The sequence below is a fragment of the Ammospiza caudacuta genome, chromosome 13, assembly GCF_027887145.1.
Source record: "Ammospiza caudacuta isolate bAmmCau1 chromosome 13, bAmmCau1.pri, whole genome shotgun sequence".
Classification (NCBI taxonomy): domain Eukaryota; kingdom Metazoa; phylum Chordata; class Aves; order Passeriformes; family Passerellidae; genus Ammospiza; species Ammospiza caudacuta.
In genome coordinates this window covers 4,373,776-4,391,276 of record NC_080605.1, presented here as the reverse complement: position 1 = coordinate 4,391,276, position 17,501 = coordinate 4,373,776, and the positions used below count along the sequence as shown (strand labels likewise).

Sequence of the window (17,501 nt, the reverse complement as noted above, 5' to 3'; positions counted from 1 at the left end):
TATAAAGACATGTAAAATGTTTTTGTTATCACAGAGTTATCTGCCCCAAAGGCAGTTCACTCTTAGATGCTACAAACACATTCTCTAGCTACACATGTGCAACTTTCTCAAGTACACAACCTACCTCTGGAGTTACCACTGATGTGATTCTGGTATACTCAAATGTTGGCTGTTTTTATGTTCTTTTTATTTTTCTCCTTAAGTAAATGAACCCTGGGCTTTGCTATGCTATTGTCATTTCCTGCAGTGTGTAATTCTTTTTCTTCATTATTTTTATCTGTATTTCTGTGGTTACTTCTGCCTTTTCTATAAGTGAACTGCTTTTCACTGCATGCTGCTTTATCCCTTTGGATTTTCCCTGAAAGAACCACATTACAAGCCAATAAAATATTCTTACCCTTCTTTCCTTAGGCAAACACTACACCTTGCATTACCTTCCTGATCCTTATTCTTGATGCTATCTTTTAAAGTATTTATCCCTTCTAACCTCCTGAATAAGACAGGAAGTAACATTTGCTTTTATTATTTGTGACTTTTGAAGAATGAACAGAGAAAGAAATCAACTCTAGTTTCATGTGATATTGGGGATATGGGTACTTTAACAATCTACAACATATATAGCACTTAAAATGCATTGAGATTATAAGAATTTACTATCCTAATGTAAAGGACTCAATAAATCCATGGGTATGAACTAGCTAAAGGTACATTTTCATGCTAATCTGCAGAGAAATTGCTCATATCACACCAGTATACTTACTGCTGCAGGACAAGCTGGATCAAGACAATAAATCTGTACTGGTGAACCTCCTTTCAGACTGAATCCAAGCTCTCCTGCTTCATGGTGGAGGCAGATGGTCCTTGGGGCTGTCCATCTCTGCTTGGCTGAGAACACTGTCAGTGGGCCCTGCAGGGAGCACAAAGCAGGCACATTGTGCTTTACTGTCACTTGTAAGTCAGCATTTCTGGGTTTTTAAGTCACAATGCTTCAAACTCATCTACTGTAGGTTTTAGTCAGGTTAACTCCCAGCTAATTCCCTGGAAATGCAAAGGGATTTCTTGACTGTTCAGTTGATACTTCAGACAGACTGGGATAAAGCCAAGTTGTTCAGGATCTCTAAGGTGTGCAGAATCTTCTGGCTGCATAGGCTGTAAGAAGGTCCTGTATTACTCATTTCAGAGGAGATAAACTGATTCATGAAACCTTGCATATTCTGATCCTATTCCCAGTTCCTTTTGCTCACTGACACACACAGAGCCACCTGAAAGACTGGCTGTGTCACATGCAAGTGACACATTCTGCCTGCCTGTCTCCACACACTAGGTATCTCTCCCTCCCCTTAAGTTGTGTGCAATTATCTGTTGGGACTTCATGGGACTTTTATGAAGGTTTTCAAGACTGAATGTTGTACAAGCCCATGTAGAAATGGCACTTCTATTCTTTCCTTCTCTCAAGCTGACTTATGCCTCTAAAGCTAGGAGTGATTTCTCCAATAGCTTCTGAAAAATCAATTACTACAGGATCATTTTTTCAGGCTAAAATACATGTGTCCCTTCCCTCAGGTTATAGTGAATTTATAGGTGCTATCAAAAGGGCAGAGATTGGTCAGCATCAGTGTGTTACATACCAGCTTGTGAAAGAAGTCTTTCACTTTCACCTTGGAAAACTGAGGAGCAATTGTTTCTATTTTATGTTCTGTTTTAGCTGAAATAAAAAGAAAACAAAATTAGATTTCTTTTAAGTATTAGTTAAAAGACAAAAAATTATTTTTATTCCATTCCAAGCTAGATAGGAATTTGTCCTAAATTCTTACAGGGCTGTGGAAAAACTAATTTTTGTGGAAGTTCGTTAGATATCAGAACTGCCTTAAAAACATCTTCAGAGCTCACTGTATCAATATGAAAAGCTTAAAAAAATCCATCTTAATTATGCTAATTCAAACATAACAAAATTATGCTATTCCCATCTTTATTTTATTTTTTTGAGAAGGTTTTAAAACCAGCACTCATAGTTTCTTACTGCATCCAAAGAAGAAAGAGTTGTATGAGCTGGACTAAGGTAGAAAAAAAAATAGCAGTTGAACTGAGTTAACTACCCAGTGTAGTACAAGAGTTGGGCTCAAGAAACAGTTACTGTAGTTTTCCCCCAAATAATTTTAACTTTTCAAGTTTTCCCATTTTTTCTAGCTCACAAGATAGTCACCAAAAAAAGCTGGATTCTAACTAACCACCAGTGTGATCTACCCCAAAAAAACAATGTTCCTAGAGACAGAAATACTGTAAAACAGTTCTAACAAAATCATATACTGATCAAAATATTGACCTGTGACTTAGAAAACATGTAAGGAATCAGAACTTGTGGAAGAGATTTTACAGGGACTTCTGTGAGCCACAGAGAAGTCTGATAAGAGAATCCATGTGTACCCCTGAAAGAATTTCCTACCAAGTTCATTGACACAGAAACCAAGAAAGAAAGAAGGATAAATAAGAGAAACCTGCAACTGCCTGTTCCAATGAGCACTTTGTCTCTCCTGACCACTGAGTAAAGTGTAGACTTATGAGTTTGTAAGAATGTATAAAAAGCATCCATGCTACAATAAAAACAGGTTTGAGGCCTTCTGAAAATGGAATGTTGCTTTGGATTGTGTTCATCTCAACTATGACCGGAACTCTACAAATGTACAGTACATATTCTACATTATTTCTGTTCTGGCTGTGCACACTTACAGAGTATATCTGGAGCCTGAATGAGACTGAGGAAATCATCTTCTGTCTCCTGCTGAGCATATTTGAGCAGGGAACGTTTATGTGCAGCTGTCAGGACCTCCTGGAGAACCTCAATGTTGCGAAGCTTTTTGCAGAGCCCACAGACTCTGAGAGCTTCCTCGTGGTAAACGATGGCTTTGCGCACATGTGCTTTCCCTGCAAACATTAAAAACCTCTGCTGGTCATCCACACAATGAACACCAGGTCATTTTCAAACTGGAGCCACTAGCTGTGTGAAAGTGGCACTTACCTAATTGTTTTCTCTGGACTTTGTCCTTTAAAACATCAAGAAGCATCAGCCCTTCAGGCACACAGTCATACAGCTGGGACAAGGCTTTCTCCTGCTGATCTTCATCATCACCAGGCTGCACTGTAATCATGGATAAAAAACATTAATCATACACTTCTCTTGGTCCCCTGTTCCTTTAGGTGCATTATTGTGAATTATTATTGAGAATTATTACTACATTCTCTCCCAATGCAGTAAAACTTACATATGTGTAATGAATACATAAATACATAAATTTCAAGTTTTTATAATCTACAATATGCAAGTAATACTTACATGCCAAAACATATTGATAAAATCTAAACTATTGAGTAGCATATAATGGATATAAGACTTTTCTTTTGTTTCTGTCAAAGGCAGTTTACTGAATGTTCACATTTTTCTCAAAAGACAAAAAGAGCATGGCCTCATATTTGAGTGGGGAAAATGACCACAATTTAACATAATTTAATATTAAAGCACCAAAGTTATTGCCTCCAAAACTTATTCACAGACCAAATGATAACTGATGGTGTGTTTATTATTTATTTATAAGAACATATAAAGAAGTATGATTCTTACATTCATGGTCACACAGAAGGGTGGCAGTGAAGTAATGTGCCAGAGCTTTGTAATGGTCTGACTTTATCTGTGCCAGCTTAGACCAGGAATAGGGAATATTCTCTTTCACTGGTTCCTGATTCATTGCAGTGTTGACCAGCATGTAAACCTCTCCCACCTGAAAAAAGGCAAATAATGGAAGTATTAGAACTTAATATGAGGTATTAGGAACCCAAGTAAGGGATATCATATTCAGGCTTAAGATAATTTCATATACAATCACTTTAAAGAAGGGGAAAGTATGGTTAGGATGGGTTGGAATTAAGTTTGGAGAAAAAGTCGAAATGTCTTCTCTGATTTTTCCCTCACAAGAAAGGTAAATCAATTTTGTACAAGAACAGATGGACTAAGTCAGTCATATTATATGGCTTCATAGTTAAATAAAAACACCATAAAATAAACAGGTCTTAATTTATAAATATATCTCATTAGTTCAGTTGAAAAAAAGAGTGAAGCATTTTCAAACAGTACTGTTGTGCTACACTTTCAAACTGTGGAGTCAAACATAGCCTGAAGTTGGTGTGGTCCAGTTAAAACTGGGATATTATTTTTTACACAGAGGAAATAAAATAGTTTTTCAAGCAGTGAATGCTGATTTAATGGATCAAAAGAATAAAAAAATCTTTCCCCTGCAGCTGATCAATCCTACAGATAAATCACAGAGGCTTTGCAGGGTTGGGATGAAAGACTTTGCCTTTTTCTTGTATGGAACCACTTTTATATCTGCTACTGTGAAATAACTGAGAAAGCACAGGAATATCCTCATGGCACACTTATTTTTTAGTACATATCTCAATCAAATATTAACACTACCTCCTGGGACAAGACCACCTCACCCTTTTCTGCCAAGTCCCAAAACAGCTCTGCAGGTACCAATCTGACTCTGTCAAGGTCACTCCCTCAGTTACAATTTAGCTCTTCTTTTGGATTAATCCAAAAGATTTTTAGGTTTCTATATCCTTCAGCAGCTGGGAAACAAGACAGGTTGTGTTCAATACTTAACAGGGAACCACACAAACATCCTGTAACCTTTTGTATGTAGTTCTGTGGATAAAATCTCTACTGTTTGAAAAACCAACATAAATAGCTTGTTAAAAACCTTCAGCAAGTTCACTGCCTATTTCTGTTAATCTCCATGAATTATGAATTAAATAAATTGTAACAACTCTGGAATAATATCTAAATTTTGTTCACATTTTACTCTTCTGAAAGGTTGTGCTTTTAACTGTATTTTGTGAGCTGCCCCATGTTATTTTGGTTTCCAGTAATGGTTGTTAACATTTAAATTTAATAAATATTAATATTATATATAAGAGTACACATATAATAATGATAATAGTATATACATTATATATAATATTATATAATAATAGTTAATATTGCTAAAAGCTGCAGGCAATGAGACAGCACTGTAAACACTTATTTTACAGACTAGATTTAAAGTCCCATATTTTACCTTGGCAACTTCCTGTGTCATTTTTACCAGTGTGAAAAACTCATTCCGTATTCCAGAAAGGCCAATCTGCTCAAACACACACTCCTGAGCTTGTGCAAGCATCATTTTTACCAGTACACTCAGCATAGCTGGGCTCATGTCATAACTTGGTGTGTGAGTAAAGGTCTCCTTTAAGTAGCTTAGAACTCCTGCAATTACAAAATGGTTATGTCAGCATTACAAAGATAAACAAGTGAACTTAATTCTAATATTCACCATAACAATTAGGATTTAAAGAATATTTTCTAGTATTGCACTACAGCAATCTGAAGGAATTCTTGGTGCATAAGAAGTTAGACTGACCTACAGGTTTTGCTTTGCATTGTCATCAACCATCCCCAAGTACAACTGTCAAAATTACACTGCTGAGGAGCAACAGAAACTGCAAGTTTTGAGGGCACTGCCTTCAGGTTAAAAGTTCTCTAGACATTTGGTTCCACCAAAACATCAGTAATTTCTATCATTTATCAAATCTGAAACAAACACTAACTGTAGTGCAATACTGAGTAACAGTTTCATGGATGGGAGCATAACCCTCAGCAGGCATCCCATCAGACTGGTTCAGTGAGTTCTCCTGCCTTGCTAATGCTGACAGGCCTGCAGAGGTGTAACAGTTTCTGTAGCCTGACTTCTTCCCACCACACTCAGTTCTGGCCATGTTGTGCTGTATTTACCCACTGAACAGTGTCTGTGATTTTTGATTTTCCATCTTACACTCATATCTGAATTTTTAATACGCCATTAAACAAATTTGAAACGTGGCTATCTCTACCTTTTGCACTAAGAAAATTACTCCCAAATTTACCAGGCATATACTAAGTACAGATGGAGTGCCCTACTGAAAGGGACTGAAAGTATAGGAGGAAAAAAAATGTTTGTTTTTTTTTTCCTTTCTCAACATATTTCTGCTTATGCTGAGGATAAATTCTGTGTAACATCATCCATTCAGCACAGGGAAACAGTTAACACAGACTGTGTATCCTGCCCCTGCCAACACAATGAAGTGTTACAGCACCATGCACAGGTACAATGAAATGCCTCCTGAGCATGCTGCTTTGGGGCCCTGCAAAGGTAACTGTGCTAGCAAATAGCACCTTTCCAGTTTTGCAATAATTCTGTTCAGCAAACATGTTAAAGTGAAAAGCAGTGATTTTTAAAATTTATTTATTTTTATTATTTGAATTTATATATTTTTATTTACAAAATTAACCAGTAAAATGGAGAAATTTCCTAAATATTGAAATTTCTTTTAGATTAAACAGAAAGGTTGAAAAATAATTGATTTATTTATTTTAAATATGCATGAAGAAATACTAATTTTTTTAATAGCTGTGTATTCAAAGGAAGGGATTTATGAAAATTCAACTCTGTGCTCCACAGCTTTTAGTTGATAAGGCTAAGTGCAAACTAAGGCATACAGTGCAAATCAATAGTCACAGATGTTAGTGCAGAAATAAATCCTACAGTACATCTTAATTACAAAGGACATGTCTTTAAATATTATGTGTAGAACAGAGGATACTTACAAATCAAATCAGAAAATCTATTTAAAAGTCCCCAAAGAAAACAAAAGACTTTATAATGTGTTAATTCAAGGAAAAGGATTCCCTTTATTGGAATTTCTATTCTCCTTGCTTGGGACAGACTTTATTTTGAACCTGATTGCCTTTGGAATCTATGGAAAACAGGTATGAAAATGTTTATGTTTCAGGTATGGAAATGTTTCCATACATGGTATGCATGGAAAACAGTCAACTTCCAGTGAACTGCAACTTTCACCAGAGGAAAAAGTAAGATTAATTTTTAAGACCCTCATATGGATAACTAGACTTAAGGGTTTTTATCAAACCTGTCAACTGCCTCCTGCACAGATTTGACACCAAGGTGCTATCACTGAGGTAGAAGCAGGTATGCCAGTGAAACAAGGAATGAAGCAGTTAATGCCACTGCAGTAACTCTGACCTTTGAACTGCAGCTCAATAATCATTAACCACAGCATTCAGTATCTTATCTGCACGTTCAGACTGCACTTCCAGGTTTTAAAGTTTCATCTGAGCTCTTCCCTGGGCTTCTTGAATGTCCCTGTTCCTCCTTGTCTGTGTAATCAGGCCAGTAGGAAATGCAGAAATCTCTATGATACCAGAATGAGACTGGGGACATTTGCATGAAGACCTTTCCATTATTTTAAGATATGTACCTGCAGCTTTCTGAAAAGCATCAACAGCATTTTCAAGTCCAGCCTGGGTCTGACGATTGCACCTTGTTCCAATCTGTGTGTAGAGAGCTCCAATGTTGAATAAAACACTGGCTTTTTCAAGCAACAGGTTTTGCTGACACACTGGGACACCTGTGAAGGAATCATACCTTGGGAAACAAATATTAGAAGTGTTAAGATTAGCAGAGTCCATTGCAAAAAAAGCACGCACTTTCATTCTGTTTTTCTGACTGAACAGTGGAATTATTAACTGTTCTGCTACAGTGAAAATGAAGGGGAACAGAAACACCATTATGTTCTGCAAGGACAATCCACATAATTAACCAAGGCAGGCAACAGCTTTATTTGAGAGAGTTTTCAGCAGGTTTTAGAGCAGTGCCTCCATAAGCTCATTACATTTAACTCAGAAGTGCCCAAAAACATCACAGAGGTGGAGAGCAGACTGAGCAGTATCCATATGTGCTGCTACACTCTCCTACAGGTGCTGCCAAAGATCAACTGGCATGGTCACATCCTCTACTGCTTGTGTTAAAACTTCTATTTACAATTCTCACTAGAAATGTAACAGTTCCTCTTGGCTACATGGTAGTCATCTTTTTTCATCAAAAAAATTTTGAATTCAGAGTCAAATTTTGCTCACAGATATAGTAAATACTCCCTTATAAAAAATAAGTTGTTCCTTTCTCTTTTCTGGCCCAAGTGGTCTTATTAACAAATTGAAGGAGAGGGATTAAGGTCTGACCCCATTCCTTGTCCTCACTTTGTATACCTAGGTTCAGAATTTGGAAACATCTGTAGCTGTCCAAAATGAAGATTATTTCCTCTCTTTCTCCCTTGTGCTAACCTGTAGCCCAAATCATAATCTAGCCAATGGTTTCACTCTAAGCATGTAAAGAGTGTACTGTATGCAGGTTTAGTCTTAACTTAAAAAGAAAGAAAATAAAAGAAAAAAATTGACAACACACACTGCAGGGATTCAAGAGGAGACACAGACTGACAGACTTCAGATTAAAGACAGTTCATGATTAACCAATGTTCTGGAGGAAAAAAAGTACTAAAAAGAAACATGAACTACACACTTACCATGTAAATAAAACTCCAATGTGCCTGGTGGGTGGGAAAAATCTGTTTTCTACATAACCAAGTTGCAGGAAATAGCTTATCAACATCTCAATGCCAGCTTCATCTCTGCTAGGAGTGCGGCAGGCCTTGAAAGACAACAGATTAAAATTGAGTTACAGGGTGGATGCTGAAACCCCAGGGATAAAGCTCTGCTTCCTTTGGACTTCTGCATATCATAGAAATGTGTGGAATCTGAGAAGAGAAAGCTTAAAGCCATATGGATTCATGCCAAATGTTTTTCAGCTGCACACAAGTAGCACACAACCTTTAAAAAAGCAAACAGAATATGTTTGGCAAGTCTCAAAGTTAATTAAATAAAGATTGTAGGTATTTTATGGAAGCTAGAGAAGGCTTATGTTTGTAGCATAGCACAGGAAACAAACAATAGTCAGAAATACCCACCATTCCACTACAGAATTTTGCCAGGTTAATCCACTTTAACACTCTCCCTGCTAAATTTGATATACTTTAAAATAAAAAACAGTCTTGGATAACAAAATTTACAAAGTTACATTAATAGCTCAATCACTTTGCATAACTTCATCTGTTTCTTCACTCTTTCTTTGCTCAGATTATAAAGCTCTTGGACAATGGCCATTTATGCACCATGTCTCAGAAATGAAGTGAACTGGAGTACAGTAAGTTCTAAGTAAAAATTATGTATTTTGATTCCATACAAATGTTATTTACCACTGTATATTAAAAGACCTCCTAGAATACCATAGTTGAACTTACTTGTCTCAGATCCATGAGATCTGCTATCTCATCTTCATACTCTGAACTGTCTTGACTATAATGTTCCTGAATAAAGTCCTAAAAGGAAAAAAAAAAAAAGCTAAAAAATTAGAATATCTAAAATTAGCCTAAACTGGTTTTTCTGCAGTTCCAAAGAGTAGGAAATGGATTCAGTTGTGATTTGAACAGTGCCTACTCCCTTTCAGTGAACATGTAACAATGAGACTACAGTAAAACAGCAGGATTAGGATTTAGTATCTTAGATTTCACTGTGGTGTAAAGGAACCAAACATCTGCTACATTAGCTCCAATTGGTTTTAAAACAACAACACTCAGTAGTTTTGAAAGGGACAAACAAACTCTGTTATCTAAAATGACAAGGGGATCAAGTGACCATAAACCTTGTTAACAGAAAGAGACTGACAACTTTTTGTGAGCTCCACTAGGGCAATTCCACTTAAAATAACAAAGCTGCAATGACATGAAGTGGTACCATGATCTGACCATGGAATTTAACCCACAGAAGTAAAAATAGACACAAATGCTACAGTGATACAAGGTGGTTTACTGTGAGATTAAAATCTGTATTGCACAATACACAGAAGTACAGAAAATACAGAGGATGGTTCTAACAGTCAGCAAAGTACATCAGACAACAAACAAGCAGAGTTAATGCTGCAACACTGCTTCCCAACAGAGCTATTCTAGTGTAAACTGGTGTATCACTACATTATGCTGAGTAAAACCTTCATTACCACTTCCTCTCACACTTACATCAGTAATCAATACCATTATTAGAAACAAAACCATGGAAGGAATCTTTATTCTTTGGTTTAACTCTGTCTTCAAAATGGAATTTCTTATAACATTTTTGGACTTCTTGTCCTAATTAGGTAAGAGCAATGATGCAAATCAGTGGTAGTTAATTTTTAACATGTCATGATCTTGATCTTAGGGCAAAACAAAAAATAATTTGTACCTGAATTTCTTCTGTTTCTTTAAACAAATCTGAAATGGAAGTTATTCCTGTTAACCATTCATTCTGAAACGTGTGTGTAAAACTCACCTTGAGGGGGAGTGTAAAGTCTACATCTTTGGTTTCCTTCAGGCCAAGAGGTACCAGGGGAATACTGAAAGTCTCTCTATGGAAAAAAAGGCAAAAAGATTCACAACTTTTTTTTTCTGCTTCTGTTATAATTACTTTTGTTTTATTTGATGACAGAAGTTCATACATTGATGGAGTAAAGAGAAAAGTATACAGTTCCTCCCTGCACAAGAAAACCTGCCTAATGGCCTGTACTTCTCAAGAAGAGAATGAAGAAAGCTACTTGCCTGCACTTTGATTTTTTTTCTCTATTATTTAAGCCTATTTTTCCTCCAGGCAAAGGAAAGGAGACTCTCAAAGGCTGCCTCACTGCAATTTAGCTCCACAGCAGCAAGGAGATCTGCCACAGTAAGAGCCTTGCTATGTATCAGCAGTTATAATCAGTATTTTACAGGTTACCAATGGTTTTGTATGTAGTGATTATTTATGTGTGCAGCACAGGGAGAAGCAGGGCCAAAGTGCACCAGCTTTCACAGAGAAAGGGCCAGAGGTAGCAAGTCCAAGAATTGCTTCATTTCTAGACAATGCTGGGTGTTAACCTCCAGACAAGTCAGCCTCTGGAATATCACAGGGCAATAAGGATGAGAGCTGACTTTAAAAAAGGTCAGAATTGCTTCCAGATACATAGCTGGTTGTGTAGATTGAACAGATCAGTATCAAGCAACTATAAAGTTCATCTAATATTTTCATTGTTCCTGAAAACAGCCTTTTGTCTAACCATTGTTTAGAGCACTCCATTACCAACTACAAAATCCCATGTTCATTTATGTCCTTGTCAGCAAAATCAACTTTCTTACTGGTGAAAATTCCATCTTTAGAGAGTGGCAGTAGGAATGCAGCTTCCTAAGCAGAGCAAGAGTCCTTCATGATGCAGAAAGTGGCTCTGCTAGCTTGAAAAGGACTTCCAGGATACAGAGCCAAAACACCATTTCAAGTGGTGCAAATGAAGAAACCTCAACACTTTTCCCACAGATTATATCAAGACTTTTTCCTCAAAAGGAAGTGAGACACATGGAAAAGAAATCCTAACTTAGTGATTTAATCCATTCTAGTGCCATCCCCATGCCCTGTAGATATCAGCATTGGTCATTCAAAGAAAGTGAATTTAACTTTTTTTTCCACAGCTAAGGTGCCACACCCATGGAGCCAATCATGAGAGGACTGAACAGTTAGGGAGGTGATCCTGGATTTCTGGAACTGACAAGAAACAGCATCACCCTTCCCAATCAAGCAGAAATGTGTGCAAGCACTGGGAGGGCCAACCCTTACATTGTTATAACACAATACAGGGTAGTGCAGCAAACCATGGGTGTGACCCTGTGTTAACAACTGCATGCACAATAGGCAGAACAACTATTAATAGCTACTTACTGCTAAGGGCTGGACAGCACTTACAGGGAATATTTTAGCTGATAAACATGAATAGCATTTAGAGCTTAAGAATAAGAAAGGCAAAACACCATTCAAAATAGACTGGGAAAGTAGGATCAGGAGAGAATAACAAGCATACTGCTGTCCAGCCTCAAGGCTTTTGCCTACCTACTGCTCATCCTTCTTTGAGAACCCAAATATTTTTAATATTCCTTAGCTAGAAGAAGAAATAGTTCTTGTAGAGCCCTGCTCTCATTTCCATAGCTGTAACTGCTCTCTGTGCTCACATGCATCTATGAAGAACAGTAAAATCTTGAACAAGAAACCCAAATCTCAAAAAAGACTGACCAAAAAACCCCAAAATATTTTCACATCAAATAGTTGTCAAAGTTTGCCATGGGATGGAGAGTAAGAAGTTTAACACAAGTTGCTGTTTGAGAAAACTACAGCATAGGTATTTTGTATCAAGTCAGCATTCAGTTGGAAGTTACCTCCCTGGAAGTTACCTCCCTTCATCCTTTTACATTAAGAATTCCTTGTAATCCACCTGGAAGTTTAACACCTAGGTGAGAACAGTGCTAAGAGGGACCCAAAATTATACCCCCATCACATGAAGTATGTAAATTTGTACCTTGAGCTGCTGTTGATCAAATAGTAAATATTTTAGTTTTAGGAGGAACAAGGTAGAGAACTGATACAGAAATCATTTCACTAGGCAGGCAATGAATACTCCTTAACTTTGAAGTTTTATCCTTGAGGAATCCATTGCAATTTAAAAATTAGTATGTTCTTCAAAGTGGAGAAAAATATCTTGGAAAAAATCCAAATTCATCTACTAAAAATTCCTCGGCTTTAGCCAAGAAATGTATGTTTTTCTGTCACTGAAGATCACACACTCAAGGCTGCTCTAAACATCAGATCAGCACTGTGTTTCTGTTCTCCAGCTCCAGGGGACTGCTGAATGCACCACATTTGAGAAGAGACTTTACTGTATGGCTAAGTTTGCTCACTCCAGAATGCCCCGAGCCAAATTCCCATTCCAGTGGGAATTCTGCCAAGTGCCAACTGCTTACAGTACAGCCCCAAGAGCTTTCAGTTCTCACAACATTCCTCTCCTCAAAGGAACGCCACATCCAAGGAGCAGTGGCACACACATTTCCCAAGAGAAGGGCAAATATGCAGACTAACCCTTAGTCAACAAATCCACCACCAAGTATGCTCTCCTCCTATCAAGCTCTGCTCTTTCACACGATTACTGTCCAACATTCACACTCACCTAGAAACAATTTTGTTCTCAAGGGTAAACAGAAGATCTGTTAATAATTGAATCACTTAGCTTTATACTTACTCTGCATTTTGATAAACTTCTACTGAGATATTAAGTCCTTCCAATTCCTCCTTTAAGATCTGCAGGTCTGAGTTGACAAAACTGAGTTCCAGCAGTACTTGCTCTCGTACTTTGTTGTTGGTGGTTGCTCTGCAGAGACACATCAATGTTTTATTGCTCAGGAAAAGGTTTTCTGCAAGCTTGGCTGACCCCCTTCAACCTCCAATGCAAGCATTCTCAGCATTTTTAAGATTTTTTTTTATCTCCTTAAGAGATGATACAGGATCTCATGTTTCAGAATTTATTAGGTTTTTCTGTCAAGAGAGTGCCTGGGATAGTTTCCAGATAATAGCATGCAGCCACAGAAAATGTCCTATAATCCAGATTTTCCATGTATGATTAAGAGTTTCAGATTATTTCAGTTATTTTCAGATACATTGATCAACAAAACTAAGCATCTTAATCAGAATCACTGTCCTATTTTCAGATTATGTGATTTTTTTTTCCCTATGTAGAAGATAGGTGGGTGGAGGTGAAAAGAGTCAGGAGACATTCTTCAACAGAGACTTCCCCACCTTATAAATTGAATAAAGATCTTTTGAGACTTCTGATTTTAAGATTAAAAGAAAATAACTTTCCCCCAAAAGTTATTACAGAAAGAAATATCTTTCAACCAGACCTTTTTAATACAAGCCAAATTTCTCTAAAATTTGATTTTGTTGGATGCAAATATGATTTTGTTTGCTTGTTTCCTTTACCACTTATGTATTTAAATGGCAACACTTTGAACTGCAAGCACAATAAATGTTAGCATTTAACATGCCCTGAGCATTTCTTTGTGATTATTTATTTATGTATTTATATCACCATCTCTAATCTAAGTCTCCATGCTGACAATTTCACTACAATATTACTCTACTCAGGATACTTAAATCACCTATATCTATAAATCCACAGGTATGAGGTTAAGGTAAAAGGCATCCATAATTAAGATACTGTACCTTTATATTAGAGGCTGAATCTGACGACAAGAACAAAGTTAAATTTGCAGCATTTTGCATTTACCTTTATTTTAAGACAAAATTCACTTTCATAAATATTTATGAACAACCATCTCATAAATCTAGGCTCCACTTGGAGCAGTTCTCCAGTTTTATGGAGCACCTTGATGAAGAACTAATTATTCCAAAACTAAGATTCTAAGTTTGTTTTTTATATTATAAATCAGTTATCTGTGATTTTTCTATGCTGTACTTTAGAGAATACTTTGGATTGCTGCAATTAAGCAATGTTAACATCTGTTGCCTTGATAAACCAAACAGGATACAAACATATGGTGGGGTGCACCTTCCTTGATAAAGGCAGCACCCCACAGATAAATGGGAAGTTTTAATGCCACAAGCACTTTAATTGTGATGTATTAAGGCTCCATGCTTGGTCTAGGCTTACCATCCTCCCCAGGAGGGATTCTAATATCTTTGTAAGAAACCCCAAAATTCCATCCAAATTTACTTCTCTATTTTCTTTATGGCTGTGAACATCTATGTCAATTTTATTTGATGACCTTTCCATGTTTTTTACACTGTAGACATACTTTTGAGTAACAACCAGTGAAAGACAGCTACAGGGGCAATATGATATTGTCAAGATTCACAACTCTACACTGAATTTAATTTTAATTTCCAATAAAAAGGAGAGAGCGACTTTTAGAAACTCTAAAAACCAAAGTCTTTGCACCATGTGGATCATGTGCTTCAAGCCTAGTGCTTACTTTCAGCCAAAAGTAAAGAAACCTGCATTTCCAGTTTTTTCTCAAATTCTACTCCAGGAAGCTTCTTGTGGACAGCAATTGGTTTGTTTCCTTTAGAACTTGATGAAATTCAAATAGAAACTGCAAACATAAAGCTTGTTTACATTTTTCCTTAGGAGACTGTAGATACAACTAATCCTGTGAACTGTCTGGTGGTCAGGTTACTTATAAAATTGTTTCTTTCAAAGAACTAGCAAGTTTTAATAGTTCAACAGGTGTCAATTCATTTTAGATTTCTAAAATCTTAAAGGTAAGTCTGTTGCTCTACTCTTAGGTAGATTTAGTTCCCACTCCTGTAAACAGCAGCTTCAGTATTTCAGCAGTTAACACTGGCAGCAGAAACTGAACTTTAGGATATCTGGGTTAAATGTTACCAGTTTCCACATTAGATATTACTCATCTCTTTAGCCCTTCCCAAACATTCCTGAATCAACAAGCAGCAACATTAACTGAATGAAGCATTCTGCTTCAAAAGCAAGTACAATAATTTTGCTGGCCATACAAAAAGCAGTAAAATTCTAAGTCTCACTCCTTAAGTTAATTACCAGAAAACAAAGCACATTTAAGCCAGTCACAGAGGCTAAAACTATTTAGGTTTCCAACCTGTCACATCTCTTGCAGGAGTGGAGATAAAAGCAGGTAACAGACAACAGGCAACCCACTGATTAATGGCAAGTTTAAGAAAATTTAATTTATCCAAGCATTTTCACTTCTTTAAATATATTTACTAGATTTTGTTTTTGAGGACCCATTGTTGCTCCAGTTGCAGAGAAACAGACACTACAGGAAACTACTGCAGATGAGAATTGGGATTATTTTCAGTTCTGCTGTGTAAGATTGGAAATCTATAGGCTGTTTATCAAAGAGTTAATCACAGGGTCAACATAAGGCTGCTCCTATGGGGACAGCCACATATGGAAACATCTCCTGACAAAATTTAATAGATGAAGTTACCTCAAAGTGCAGGAGAATTTGGAGGCAGCTGGTGGTAACCCAGCTCAAATTAGATGTGTGCTGCCCTGCTACTCCTGTACATTATTACAGGGAGTAGAGAAGGCAATGGATGGTCCTTTCTACTTTGCAGCACAGAACTTGGAAAAAGCCAATAGCATAGTGGGAATACCTTTATGTGATTCGATTTGAGGAGTAAAAGGGACTCATCACAATATTCAGCAAGGTTCACTTGCCATTATCACTAGCAATAAAGCAGAACAAAGAGAGCAACCTAAAAAAAGTCTAACATTCATGTAATTTACTACAATATAGTATAAAAGAGCACTTGAAAGCAAATAATGACTCTGTAGAGGTACAGCTTGAAAAAATCAGGGAGATTGACAAATCATTCTACAGTAAGAAATGCAGCATGTTTGGGGAAAAAAAGGAGAAAATACAATAGCTAAGAGACTTCTAAAAACTTAAATTAAACAACTGTTGGTAGGGCAAGAAAACCAAGAAAACATGAGATATACCTTAGAAGATTTTCAGCACCAGCTCTCATTCTCACTGCTCTTAAGATCTGTTGGTTTAGAACAGCTCTTTGATTTTGCAGTTTGCTTCGTCCAGTCTCAGCAAGAGGATTACATCCCTAGAATTAAGAAAATAAGTTTGTGGTGCTGTTAGAAGAAACTTCAGAGGAAGTAACACTGAATTTAAAGTTCATTTAATGAACTTTAAGGGTTCATTTAGATTCAATGTTAAAGGCATAGGTTCTGTATGAATACAAATTAGCTACCTTGACAGCAATGATGATCTGACGTTAACAACAGTATTTCTTTCCTCAAACTTTGTCATTAGAACCAAAAGAGACCATAACCACAGTACATTTTAATATCAAAATTCAAACATAAAATATCTGCTTTAAACCTTAAGAACACATGTGAGCCAGTCTCTTCTCCCCTAAAAATATTTTCAAGATATTTTGCAAATACAGCCAAATTTGACAGAATGTTCTGAAGTTTGTAGGATTTTATGAAAATAGTATTTGGCAAGACAGCAATCCCCATCAAAGCTTCTGCTTAACCCTTGTAAAATATCAGAGTTCCAATTTGGGATATATGCAGCCTTGAAATACAACTCTGTTCAAAACAGACTGTGGTGCTCAAAGTTTGGGCTCAAAAATCTGCTCTCACTTTTAGGATCTCTGATTTTTCCTTCTGGTGGCTCAGACCTTCAGTACAACTCCTCCCCCTGCTTCCCCAGGCTCCTCTCTTCACACCTCAAACTTACCAAAATAGAGCTTAACAGGGTAAAATGATTGCACTGTCAGACTCTTATCAAATCAGGCTCTTAAAGAGTAAAGTGTGAAATCCAGAATTCACAAGAATGCTCCTGGGTGTGTGCATACCTCACACAAGTACCAGACTCAAAGTGCTGAAACCTGTGTTTGAGCAGGGCTGAACCATTGTATTCTGAGCCCTGATAAGCTAAAACTGCTACAGATGAATAGCACTGCATGTTTGTCCTTTTTTGTTTAAGGGAAATACGATTTTAACACATTTTAAAAATATTAGAAATTTCCCTTCCACAATTTATTCTTTGCCCCTGCCACCCCTTTTTTAAAAAGTATCAAATGCCTTTGAATCTTAATACTCAAGAGTCTGCCAGCACAACCCTTTAACTGATAATTCTGAAGCAAATCACTGTTTAAAGGCTTACCCTTAGATGAA

The 17,501-nt window shown here is 36.8% G+C and overlaps 1 protein-coding gene across 2 annotated transcripts in view; it reads right to left on the bottom strand.

The window, feature by feature from the left end:
• The window catches only part of RHPN2 (rhophilin Rho GTPase binding protein 2), a 30,067-nt gene that overhangs the window by 2,874 nt on the left and 9,692 nt on the right, over positions 1 to 17,501 (bottom strand). For both annotated transcript variants that reach the window (XM_058813368.1, XM_058813369.1), the window contains exons 2-13: positions 16,305 to 16,420; positions 13,047 to 13,175; positions 10,289 to 10,364; positions 9,223 to 9,300; positions 8,449 to 8,573; positions 7,348 to 7,514; positions 5,112 to 5,299; positions 3,617 to 3,773; positions 3,017 to 3,136; positions 2,728 to 2,922; positions 1,629 to 1,705; positions 761 to 907 (exon numbers count right to left, since the gene is read on the bottom strand). In XM_058813368.1, the coding sequence (XP_058669351.1) occupies positions 761 to 907; positions 1,629 to 1,705; positions 2,728 to 2,922; positions 3,017 to 3,136; positions 3,617 to 3,773; positions 5,112 to 5,299; positions 7,348 to 7,514; positions 8,449 to 8,573; positions 9,223 to 9,300; positions 10,289 to 10,364; positions 13,047 to 13,175; positions 16,305 to 16,420 (1,575 nt within the window). The remainder of the gene's footprint in view (positions 1 to 760; positions 908 to 1,628; positions 1,706 to 2,727; positions 2,923 to 3,016; positions 3,137 to 3,616; positions 3,774 to 5,111; positions 5,300 to 7,347; positions 7,515 to 8,448; positions 8,574 to 9,222; positions 9,301 to 10,288; positions 10,365 to 13,046; positions 13,176 to 16,304; positions 16,421 to 17,501) is intronic.